The sequence below is a fragment of the Callithrix jacchus genome, chromosome 19, assembly GCF_049354715.1.
Source record: "Callithrix jacchus isolate 240 chromosome 19, calJac240_pri, whole genome shotgun sequence".
NCBI classification, from domain to species: Eukaryota; Metazoa; Chordata; class Mammalia; order Primates; family Cebidae; genus Callithrix; species Callithrix jacchus.
This window is the reverse complement of record NC_133520.1, coordinates 8,439,594-8,452,354: the sequence shown is the minus strand read 5'-3', so window position 1 is coordinate 8,452,354 and position 12,761 is coordinate 8,439,594. Positions and strand designations below refer to the sequence as shown.

Sequence of the window (12,761 nt, the reverse complement as noted above, 5' to 3'; positions counted from 1 at the left end):
CAGAATCAGAATCAACCTAGAGTCAGAAAAGAAGAGGCTTTCTCCTTTCCTAAAAAAGCCGTGTCCAGATCCCAGTACTGTCTCTCTGAACATAAAAGTCATTTTCTGCCATAAAAATAAGAAACTACTCTCAATGAGTGAACAGACTTGTGGAGCTAAAAAGCACTGTGGAGTTTTGAGTTTTTTGCTGAACTCAGGAGCAGCCAGCTGGCCTCCATGTCAGCATTCAGCGGCAGTGGCTGCTGCTCATTTTCCTCTTTGCTTCCCCTCCTGTGACTTATCTACACACTACTGTAGCATTCCTGAAGACCAAAACATACCATCTCTGTAATGCCCAACTAACGCAGAAAAACATTTACCCTCTTCTGGTTATAACAACCTTAACCCAATGGCAACTGGTAAAGAATCCTATTTTTCTTTTTTTGAGACATGTTACTCAGGCTCGAGTGCAGTGGTGCAATCTCAGCTTACTGTAACCTCGACCTCCCAGGTTCAAGAAATTCTCCTGCCTCAGCCTTCAAAGTAGCTGGGATTACAGGCATGCACCACCATGCCTAATTGTTATATTTTTAGTAGAGATGGGGTTTTGCCATGTTGGCCAGGCTGGTCTCATACTCTCGACCTCAAGTGATCTGCCCACCTCCGCCTCCCAAAGTGCTGAGATTACAGGTGTGAGCCACCACATCTGGCTTCTATAATTGTTTTTCTAATTATAACACCTTGACACAAGTGTAAGTTGACTTCAAGACATTCTACTTCTTCTAATCCTGGTTTTTTCTTTAATGTGGACAAGACTCAGTTGAACTCTCAAGAGGAGGTGGGTTTTCAGTTTGCTATGTTTCTAATAAGAGAGAGTAAAAGGTTCTCTTTCCACCCCTTTACATTCTAACTAGGCAACTAGAGCACATCTGACAAAATTTATTCTAATTCTTGCCTTTGGAGCTGGTTATAGTTCTGGAGTTGTTCATAATCATAGACGGTAGTAGAAGTAAGAGTCTCTTACCTCAGCTCAGTATCTTTCTAATAGTTCTGGTATAAAACATGTTGCTCAGCAAAACTTCATAGTAGTGCTCTATGTGGAAAGTTCTGGTTGATGCTGCTGTTCAAGGGAGAGGTCACAGTCCTTACCCTAGCCATAGTGCCATTTTTGTTCCCACCCACTAGTCTCCTTTAGCAACGATGTCTTATTTTAAGGAAAGGATCCAAATTCAAAGAAGCTCTCTTGAACAAACAGGATAACTTGAACATCCAAATAACCTCTGAAATTCATTGTCCCCGCCTCCTTTTACTGTCACCCAAATGCATTCTCCCTCACCATATACATGGGACCCATGACAAGATACAGGGGTTCAAAGGTGTGTAATAAGAACAGCTAGGAATAACTGGTACACCCCAAATTGTTGTGAATGAGGTATATCAATACCAATACTGTTTCACTTGCTCCGTTTGTCAAGTCACAACATGAGCACATCTATCAAGACAAAGAACACCAAGTCACTCTCATCCATTAGGGCCACTTGTAAACATTCAAATTTTATCCAGATGAAATAATGTTCTAAATGTCAGTATTTTTATGTGTTTTTGGAATGGAAAGAAGCATCTTTCAGCTTTTAACTACATCAGTTAAAAGATCCTTAGATTTATCCCTAGAGATCCCTAGATTTAGGTTACCTCTAGATTTAGTATATCCTTGCTGATAAAAAGAAGACATGCTTTACAGGTCAGATTAAAGGAAGTGTGTTAACATGTATGCATTCTAACCGCAATATCATTGTCCATCAGTCGCAGCAGTAGCACATCAAAATGAAATACTGCAAAATAGAGGCCCGTGACCCTCAAGAGTAGGAGAAGTAGAGCTAATTCAGAAGAAAAGAAAAACTAACCACACCTATTCCACAGAGCAGCCACGGTGAGCTTCAAAAACCAGAAATCAGATAATGTGGTTTCTGATCATATTTAGAAAAAACTCAAAGGTTACAAAGCCTGTATCAGGCCTACTTGCTTCTCTGACCCCATTTTGTAGCACCTTTTCCTTCTTTTCTACTCCTTAGGTTATACTGCCATAAAGTAGAGCACCCTTAGGAAGGCACATTTTTGAGGAGCCAAAAGGCAAGTCTGTGGCACATTATGACTAAACTAACGCACTTAATACTATCAGGGAAGAATCAGCAGGTATCTTTAAAGACAACTAGCCTCTCACACAAATGCCTAACTATGTCATTCACAAATATTAAGAAAAATCCATTATAGAAAAAGCCAAGTATGTACCAGCGGGCTCTTAAAGATGTGGCCATCTGGATCTGAAATAAATATACTGTAACTCAACACCAGCACAGTTTTATATACTTGATAATAACTGTCATACTGGAACCTCTTCTGAAATTATAAATGAATGTGTCTACTTTAACATGCAATGGCTGTGAGGTTGAGTCCAGTAAACCTCAAACGTACTTGGAAGTCTCTTCCATTATTTACAATGGTAACTCAGCTACATGATTCCAGAAAGCAAATACTAAAAGCATCTATAACAAATACCACATGTAAGGTAATTGCTAGTCACACTATCGCTTTCTGGGAAATTCTCAAACACATCCCTTTCTGAAAGGTTTCACAGAGTCATAAAGAACCTCCAAGCTTGTTTATACAAACCCTCTCCTCTCCTCTTTCCTTTCCTTTCCTCCCCTCCTCATTCTTGCCATAGCTAATTAAACTGCTGATGAATGCCTGACAAAGAGGCAGCATTAATAGATCTGCTGATGTCCCATGAAGTGGCCTGGAATAAACACTATGTCCCCCTCCCCAAATATTCTATATTAGGTTGCAATCAACAGACTCAGTAAAATCTTCATATGACCTCTGAATGTGAAACAAAAAAGGATAAAGAATCTAAGACAACCAGACAAGAGACATAGCCAAAGCCATGAAATAGGTGAAATCATGAGTAAGCAGAAACCAGTCAGACTTAGTAAGAGCAGAGAGAGTAGCTGAGGCTCCATTTTGACACAGCATTACAAAAGAAGAGGACCAGGTGGTGTTCGCAGAGGTGCTGGGGTAATAAACTTCCTGGAGCTGCATTTTACCCTATTCAACACATCCTAATTCTCCTTGAGGTCTTCTGACATGGTTTCCTGTTCTTAATCTCCTCATGGAGTTTTTCCATAAATCTCTACTACATGCGCATCTCTCTACTTCCTAGTACATGACGCTCTCTCATTTCTCTGCTAAGGCTGCTCTTTTCCTCATCTTCCCCAACTCAATATAACACAATACCCCTCTGGTTATTCAAGCCAAATACCTGGGAAGGTTTTTTTAAAACTTCTTATTATGGATATTTTCAAGTATCAACAAAAGTAAAGAGAATAATATCTATTACTCACCCTGTGAGAATATCAATCTTTCAACAATCATGTTTTATCTGTTTCACACCATACCCCAGACAAAAGAAGTTACTGATTTTTCACTTTCCTCTCATCCTTTATAACCAGCTCACTGGAAAATCTTATCATTACCTCTGAAATTATCCGGAATCCATCCATTACCCGTTTTCACTAATATACCACCTTAATCAAAGGCACAATCATCTCTCAACTAAGCTACTGCAACAGCCTTGTAATTGGTCTCCCAGTTTCTACTTTTGCTCCCAACTTCAACCTACTGCAAACAGCAGCCAATATGAGCTGTCAAAGTCAGAAATCAGGTAAGGGTAGTTTTCTATTGCATTCAGAATAAACACCAAATCCACAAAGCTTGACAGCTGGCCTGCTTTTTCCTCTGCCCCATCTTGTAACAGTCTCAGTCCTACTCTATCACACTGGCCTTCTTTATGTTCCTTCAAACTCCCAAGCCCATTCCTGCCTCGAGACTTTGCATGAGCTGTTATCCTGGCTAGATGCTCTCTGTCAGATTTTCAAGTTGTTGACTCCATGTTGCCTTTTAGATCTCAGTTTAACTGTGACATCCTCTCAAAAGACTTCCTTAACCACCCAATCTATAACAGTCACTTATCACTTGCTATCGCATTACTATTTGAATTCTCTGCATACCTATTACCATCACTTGACACTTTTCAACCATCTTTCTTTTTTATGTCTCCCCTCTCATGGAGTAAAAGCTCCCAGAAATAAGACTGTAAAAAAACACCTATCTAATATTATTCTTCTTTCTTTAAAAAAAAAAAAAATCCTGATTTGTTCAGATATCAACTCCTCCTGTGTAGCCATGGGCCTCAAGAGAAGCTGACTCTTTTCTCCTCCAACTCCAAGGAATAATATGATTCAAGAATGAATATCTCATATCCCTTGCCGGTGATTAGTTCAGAAATGAGCATGTGGCCCAATCCTGGCCAAGAAGATATAAGGAAACGTTTGCTAGAGACATCTAAGAAAGTAGTTCCCTAATTCCTAGAAGAGTCATGAAAAGCCTGAGTCTTTTTCTCTCTCTGTTAATGAAGAAACATGTTGCCCATTACATCTGTGAGTGAAACAGGCATTAGGACGAAGCCAATGCTGCATATACAAAGTAGACAGAAGGAAAGAACTTGGCATATTTGAATTGCCTGATCAACCAACCCGGGAGTCCATTCTATCTTTGGACTTCCTGTTATGTAAGTTAATTCCTTTGTATTTTAGCCAATTTAAGTTAGATTTTCTATTACTCATTTGTGAAAATATACTAACATATGTATGAACTTTGTCTACCCTGTTCTTTGCTATACTCCCAGCACCTAGAAAAATGCCTAGAATATGGTAGGTACAGCAAATATTTGAGTGAATAATAAAAGAATGTAAAAGAATAACATGAAAAATAAAGACTCTTAAAACAATTATTCTCCATTTAGCCCACTACTACGGTTTGAATGTGTCTCCAAAAAGCATGTGTTCAAAGTTTAATCCCCAATGGAACAGTGTTGGGAAGTGGGGCCTAATGAGAGGTAATTAGGCCATGAGAGCAGAATGAATAGATTAATGCCATTAATGAGGGAGTCAGTTCATTATTGTGGGAGTGAATTTCTTATAAAAAGGAGTTTGGCCCATGTTTTCTTTCCTCCCACAACCCTCAGGTCTTATCACCTTCACCACATTATGATGCACCAAGAAGCCTCCTTGCCAGATGCTGGTCCCTGATCCTGGACTTCCCAACATCTAGAACTGTGAGCCTATCAATTTCCATTCATTATGAACTACCCAGTCTCAGGTATTGTTATAGCAACTCACAATGAATGAAGACACCTGCTTTAGCTACAGTGTCATTAAGTTATTCAAGAAGACATATCTAGTTCAGAACCATTAAGTAAGCACAAATATGTTCCTGACATAGATTTTAAAATGTCAACCTGATACTGAAATATGTCACCATCATTACAAAAGGAAAATGCCACTATCAACAAACATCCACACGTTTGTAAAGACTTACAGGTTCTTGGGATTCGGTTTCTTCCCATGCTCCCCAACCATCATCTTCCCAGTCTGTTGATTTACCTATTTTTAAAAAGATGAACAATGCTTGCATGAAATACAGAGCTTTAAATATCTTTAAAGCATTGTTTTAAACGTAGTAATAGAACCAACCCCTGTATAATGCTGATGTTAGGAAGAAAATAATGGTAAACTGTGTTATAGTAGGATTTTGCTATATGCGATAACAATCAGAAAATATTTGACCTACTGAATTTCTAAACGTATGTATTAGTAAAACTGTGTGCAAGTTATTAGTAAAATTATGTGTCGGTTACTTGGATCTTAAGATACTGGACATCAAGTTAATTCACACTCAAACTACAAAGGTGATTTTAAAAAATCTAAAAATGACAAATGTTTATTACTCAATATATTAAACAAATATACACAGTGACAAAGGAAACACCTAAAATTTCACACGGATGCCTTTACAAAGTAACTTGTTTTTTGATAAGATAAAGAATCAGTGAAAAAGTAAACTGAATTTTGAAACCAGACAAACCTACCATTCTGCACCCTTTTCTGATATTCTGTTATTTCTTATATGTGGGAACATCCTCTCAGAGGAAATTAAGATGGTCAACAACAGTGCAACAAGGGATGTAAAAGCCCAGATAGGGTTAGAGAGTACAGTATCTTCCCTTATGATGCCCATGTGACTGGCTTTTACATAATCATCTTTTAATTTATCAGAAGAGAAAAAAACTATCATTCTTTGAACAACTACTCTGAGACAAGCAGGAGATACTTTATATGCAATAAGGTACAAATGAAACTTTAGGCCTCAGAATCACACTGCCTAAGTTTTATTTGAACTTTTATCTTCTTAAAAAATTCGAGGTGTTTTATATATATATATATTTTTTTTTTTTTTAATTTTTTAATTTTTTTTTAGATGGAGTCTCGCTCTGTTGCCCAGGCTGGAGTGCAGTGGTGCGATCTTGGCCCACTGCAACCTCCATCTCCTGGGTTCAAGCCATTCTCCTGCCTCAGCCTCTGGAGTAGCTGGGACTACAGGCACATGCCACCACACCTGGCCAATTTTTTATTTTTAATAGAGAGGGTTTCACCATGTTGGCCAGGTTGGTCTTGAACTCCTGACCTCAAGCGATCCGCCCCCTTGGACTCCCAAAGTGCTGGAATTACACACGTGGGCCACTGCATCCACCCTTGAGGTAATACATATAAAGTATTGAATGCTTGCTCAAATCCTGGACCTAGCACTTACTATCTCTGTGACCTAGTGCAAATTACCCACTTAAACTATAGTTTTTAATCATAAAGGCATGGAAAACAAGAATACCTATATCTAGTAGGGTTGTTGTAAGGACTTACACCAGGATAGCATACTGAAGTCCTCAGTGCCTGACACATACCAAGTTCTCAATGCTGGTCAAGACTTAGCTAAATAAAATATTATATTTAATATTTAAGCAATCAGCTTTAAAATTCTTGGGGGAAATCCATTTAAAAGATGGGACTGATCCTGATGACTTACAGTAGGAAGGAGGCAAATAGATTCACTTATGTATAAGGTTTTAAAGCTTCCTGAAATCAATTTCATATAGCTAATTAAAGAATTTGTTATAGTCTAGTACTTGGAGTCCCTGTTCGATTAGTTTTGTGGTAACAGTCTAATATTCTGTACTTACACACCAAATAATTACTTCCTAATAGCATATATTAAGTCCTAAAATAGCACTATTACTTAACATTGCACAATTTATATAGAAGAGTTCCATGTACAAGTCAATTAGCAATTTAACAAATACTCCATTAAACACCATGTGGCAAATCCTGTAGTGGGAGCTGAGAAAAATACAAACATACTCCTTGCCTTTGAAGAACTCATGATCTATTATGGAAGGTAGACAAACATGAAACCATAATACATGGTAAGTGCAGTAATGGACTACTATGGGAACTTGGATGAGAGAGTAAGAGATGGGGAAAAATATATAAAGAAATTCAGTCTTTACAAAGTAGCCAGGAAGGCTGGGGGAAAACATAAGTAAGAATGAAGAGGCAGAAAGATGCAATGTATATGGCAACTAACATGTATTAAACATTTCTGTATGCTGAAATGCTTTATACACATTATTAGTTCACTTAAACATCGCAGGATCCTTTATTGTCCCCATTTTACAATGAGAAAAACGTATTTCTTGGAGTGTTTAAGTAGTTTGACCAATATCACATAGGAGTAAGTGGCACAGTGGAGCCTGAGTTCACTTCTGAGTTCCAAAACCCATGCTCCTGTAATAACCTAACCTGTGCTAGCTTAACTGACTCCATCTTAGCTGTGAGCCTGACAAGCTCCATTTTTGCATCTCCCTCCCTACCACCTCTCCCTCAGGTGCATAACTGGGCCACACCGACGCTGTGCTATGTCATGCTTACCCTGTGCTTATCCTACCATATAACCACTGCAACTACATCCGGCTTGGCTAACACACCTGTTACTGTGTTTAACTCTCCTTGGTACCCCCTTGGTGATTGGAAAACACCCTGGTCTGCAACCACGTCCCTCCAACCTGCTCATTCTGCTTCTGTAAAATTCCACTTCGGCAAGGCTCCGCCTCCCCTACCTAAATCAAGGCATAAAGGGAAATCAAGGTAGAAAGGGGAATCAAGCCCCTTCCTCGGGCTGAGAGAATTTTGAGCGTTAGCCGTCTCTCGGTCACCGGCAAATAAAGGACTCTTAGTTTGGAACTCAGAGCGTGGCGCTTTCCTTCTGACTCACTCAGTTACCACACTCCTAAGTATTAGACTACATGTACTCCTACTGTGGCACATGAGGGTAAAATTAGGGAAAAGTAGGGTTTACAGTTAAGGCCAAAAGTAAGAGGGTTCTTATTTTAAAATAGAAACAATCCCTTAATGTTGTGATTTAGAGTTTTTTTTTAAACTTGGAAAATTACAGTTTGTTTTTTGGCAATGTAATTCAATTAGGCAATCTTTATTTTGCTCATTTTTCTACTGCACCAAAAACAATTGTCTTATTGTGGGTTTAAGGCAGACAACTAGGCTATTCCACTTAAAGTTTCAGAATATGTCTTATCTCTTACATTAGAAAGCAAAGTATCTAAAAGAGCTTATTACTATAAAGTTCATGATTCAATTTTTAAATTGCTATAAAAATAACATATATATCAAATTACCACAATCTTGAAAAGACCATGCAGAATTTAGACTCTTCAGGAAGGTTGTAATTATTCATGCATTCAACACACACATCTTTTATGTTTGGGGCACTGTGCTAAGTGCTGGAGATATAAACGAAAATAAGCCTTCAAAGAGCTTAGTTTGTGCACATAACCTCTGTCGAATGCTGTATAAAACTATACAGAGTGTGTTATTTCTCCTCCACATTGGTATAAAAAGCACCTGACTCAATTCACAAACGACTCATATAAGCAAATAGAAGACAGCAGTAATTTGGATTTCCTACCCCTGCAGAGAACCAGTATCTCTCTATGCCACAATTCAGAACCTCCAAGAAAAAAAAAAGACCTTGAGAAATACTTTATATAAGATATTTAGGTTCATGAAGGTTTACCCATTTTCAATGCCCTTGACTGGAAAGGTTCTTTCAACAAAAAGGAAAGAGAATTCAACTGGGCATCTTCTATTATCATAGGAATACATTTTCCCCAACCAAGTCAAGATAAAGGGAGGTGAAACAGCACTATTATTCAGGTAAGTTAAAGATATTTTTTGTAGGTTGCTCTAGAAGACTAAGTATATTTATAACACTTTGAGAGAATGCGTCAGCTTAAAAACGGGAAATGTTTTGCCAGTGGGGCAATAACCTTGTGGCTATTTCTACTCAGCGCCAGTGATTTAATTTTTGTGGCCTCCTATGTCCTATTGAAAATCATTTGAGAATGTTTTGCCAGCAGCTAGTTGATAGCTATTGTCAGCTATTAAAAAGTGTTAGAATCCCAGCACTTTACCAAAGTTATTTCTTATGCCATCAGATTATGCAAGTGGGCCAAGCACATTCTTTAGAAAAAAAAAGGTATATATTGAGAAAATAGCTGATGAATGTCTAATAAAATTGCCATTCATGTAAAGAATTCTGTTCAGGCACAGTACTTCCTTCTGGTAACCTTTCTAAGAAGGATGGTATTCTGTAATCAATATCATTCGTATTTTTTAATTGATCATTGGTCAAGAATGTAGGTAGCCAAACAAAGTCCAACATAAGTTTGAGAACTATACACTGTTTTAGGTTAATATGAAATATTATTGTAAGGCCTTGAGGTTTATAAACTCTATGTCATCATGAAGAAATATGACTAATTTGGTTAATTTATTATCAATTACTTCCAAGGAAAGCTAAAAATGGCTCACCATGACTGTCTTTGAGAAGAATAAATAGATCAGTATCTCTTGTAGGACAGGATAATTTGAAATCCCTAAACTCTGATATAACTCAAAAAGGCAAATCAGTTTAACCAAGTATATCACAGAATTAAGGACACCAGGACAGCCAACTTCTCTAGGACGGTCTAGGTCCAGTGTAAAGATTCCAAACATTCCACCAATCACTAAATCCCATAGCTAGAGCTATGTGGCCCTCATTTCTGTGAAAGGCTAGACTACTAATTATAGGGCAATTAAAATTGTCATTTTCTCTATTTATTAAATAAGTAGGAACCACCCAATCTCCAAAAAGCAATGTTTTTCATTTTACTGTCCAATCCAACAAAATTGGTTAGAAAATTAAGAAAATAGCATTCACAATTAGTGCCTTCATAAAACCAGCATTACAGTCTCTCCTGCAGATCCTCCTTGGCAGGTACACCTTAAACCTTTACAATGAAGAAAGTAAAATAATGAGTTAGGGATGACTGAAGTTTTGGAGATGGCCCTACTCTCAGAGATTGTTTCAGGAGGTCTGCAACGGATCCAGGAATCTCTATTTAACTACCTTCCCCACCCTGAAAACTTGAGGCAGATGGTGAATGCACGGATCACCTCAAGGATAAACCTGAGTGCTGGCCTAATTTAATCCTAAACATTATTTTCCTTTGCCTGTCATCACTCTTCTATTCTCTCACTCCAGGCAGACTGTTCATTCACTGGTATGCAGTCTTGAACAGCACTGTCTAATAGAAATAATCATGAGCTACCTATGTAATTTTAAACTAACTAATAGCCACATTAAAAAGTAAAATGAAACAGGTGAAATTAACATTAATGATATAGTTGATCATAATACAGCCAGAATATCATTTCAATGTGTAATCAATGTAAAATTATTTGTGAGCTAGATATACACTCTTCAAAATCTGATGAATGTTTTTTTAGTTTAGTTTACTTTTGAAAAAGGGTCTCTCTGTCACCCAGGCTGGAGTGCAGTGGTGCAATTACAGTTCACTGCAGCCTTGATCTCCGAGACTCAAGTGATCCTCCCACCTCCACCTCCCAAGTAGGTGGGACTACAGGTATGGGTCACCAAGCCTGGCTAATTTTTTTCTCTCGTTTTTTTTGCAGAGACACGGTCTTGCCATTTTGCCCAGGCTGGTGATATGTGCTTTACATGTAGAGCACATCTCAGTTCTTCCTAGTTACATTCCAAGTGCTCAAAAGTACATGCAGCTAGTGGCTACAGTATAAAACAACTCAAGTCTAGAACAATTAAATCTCAGGTCTAATTGAGTTGTCAGGTTGCACTGGATTGGTTGCCCAGTTTTACCTTCTAAAGAGTTATATGACCTTGGCCAGTTTATTAAATTTCTTACTGCCTCGGCTTCCTCTTTAGCAAAAATGGGTTTAAAAACTTCACCAATCTCACAGAGTTGTTATAGTTAAAATATGCAAAGCACTTTTACAGTGCCTGGCACATAGACACCCTTAAAAGCTGTTATAATTATCACTCTCCAAATACAACATTCTCTCTTACTCTCTGCCTTTGCCTATCCTACACCCATCAACTAAGTGCTTCCCATATGACTCTACCTCTCCAAATCCGACTTGTCCAAACTAAGGTGAATCCTTTATGAAGTTTTCTTGCATCCACCAATCAGCTTTCCCTCTTGGGAAACAACAGCATTTGACTGTTTCCTATTCAGAACTTAATCATATACTGTTCTGGGTCATTTGCTGCATTATTACTTAACATGTAATTATCTGATTTAACATAAATGTACACCCTGGCTATACAACTATTAGCCTCTTAGAGAACAGAAAACATGTGTCCTGTGTATGTGCACACATTTACACATATACATACATAAAAGTATCCTAGGTATTTAATAAATATTTACTGAACGAATACTTATTGAAAATGACATTCTTACTCAAATGCTTCCCTATATACCCCCATAAAAGCAGGTGTATTTAGATTAATGTTTTTAAATACAATGAATAAATCAGCTGTTGTTTCTAAACCTTTTGCATTTCAAAAGAAATACAACAAATACAAAAGATTATGTTTTATAAACTTTACATATACAGCCTTTATATTCGAGATCCAAACCATCTTTTTCAAAGAACTTTTTTTGTGTGTGGGGGGATGGGGAGGGACAAGGTCTGGCTATGTTGCCCAGGCTGGAAATGCAATGACGTGATCTCAGCTCACAGGCTCAAGCTCCTGGGTGCAAGCAATTCTCCTACCTCAGCCTCCCAAGTAGCCTGGACTACAGGCATGAGCCACCATGTCCGGCAAATTTTCATATTTTTGGCACAGACGGGTTTTCGCCATGCTGCCCGGGCTGATCTTGAACTTGTGAGCTCAAGCGAACTGCCCGTCTTGGCCTCACAAAGTGCTGGGATTGCAGACATGAGTCACTGTGCCCAGCCTTCAAATAACTTTTATATGTAACATAATAATATTAATTTTATTCTATTCCATTCCATTTTAATTAGTGAGAAAAAATAATTAAAACTACTATTGCTTAGCTTTAGTTCTGATAATGAAATCATAGGAACAGTACTAATAGGAATAGTATCTATAATAATGGCAGCATAACCATAAACTCCTGATCTTACTTACCCTCATTAAGCTAAATGTTTTGCCTGAATAAATAAAATCAATGACTTCAAAATATAAAATGTAACCAAAATTCCCTTCTGAAGAGAACTTTTTTCTTGACGAGATTAGATTATACTAACATGAAAAACCTGTTATGACTCTCACTTGATAAATGAAACCTTCAAATCACACAGAAAACACATTTTAATCAATAAAAAGGAGTACTTCCAATCAATGAATTATTCCACCAACAAAAGCTTAAATAAGAAATTCAACTTCTGCTTTCCGCAGCTCTATTTAATTCCCCAAATACATTATTCTAA

General features: G+C 37.7%; 1 protein-coding gene across 4 annotated transcripts in view; it reads right to left on the bottom strand.

The window, feature by feature from the left end:
* LOC108590127 (rab3 GTPase-activating protein non-catalytic subunit) overlaps window positions 1-12,761 on the bottom strand; it is a 113,351-nt gene that overhangs the window by 80,059 nt on the left and 20,531 nt on the right. For 2 of the 4 annotated variants that reach the window (XM_035280827.3, XM_078356495.1), the window contains exon 2: window positions 5,413-5,477. The exons of the other annotated variants lie outside the window; for them this stretch is intronic. In XM_035280827.3, coding sequence (XP_035136718.3) covers window positions 5,413-5,477 — 65 coding nt within the window. The remainder of the gene's footprint in view (window positions 1-5,412; window positions 5,478-12,761) is intronic. 4 annotated transcript variants of the gene reach the window in all.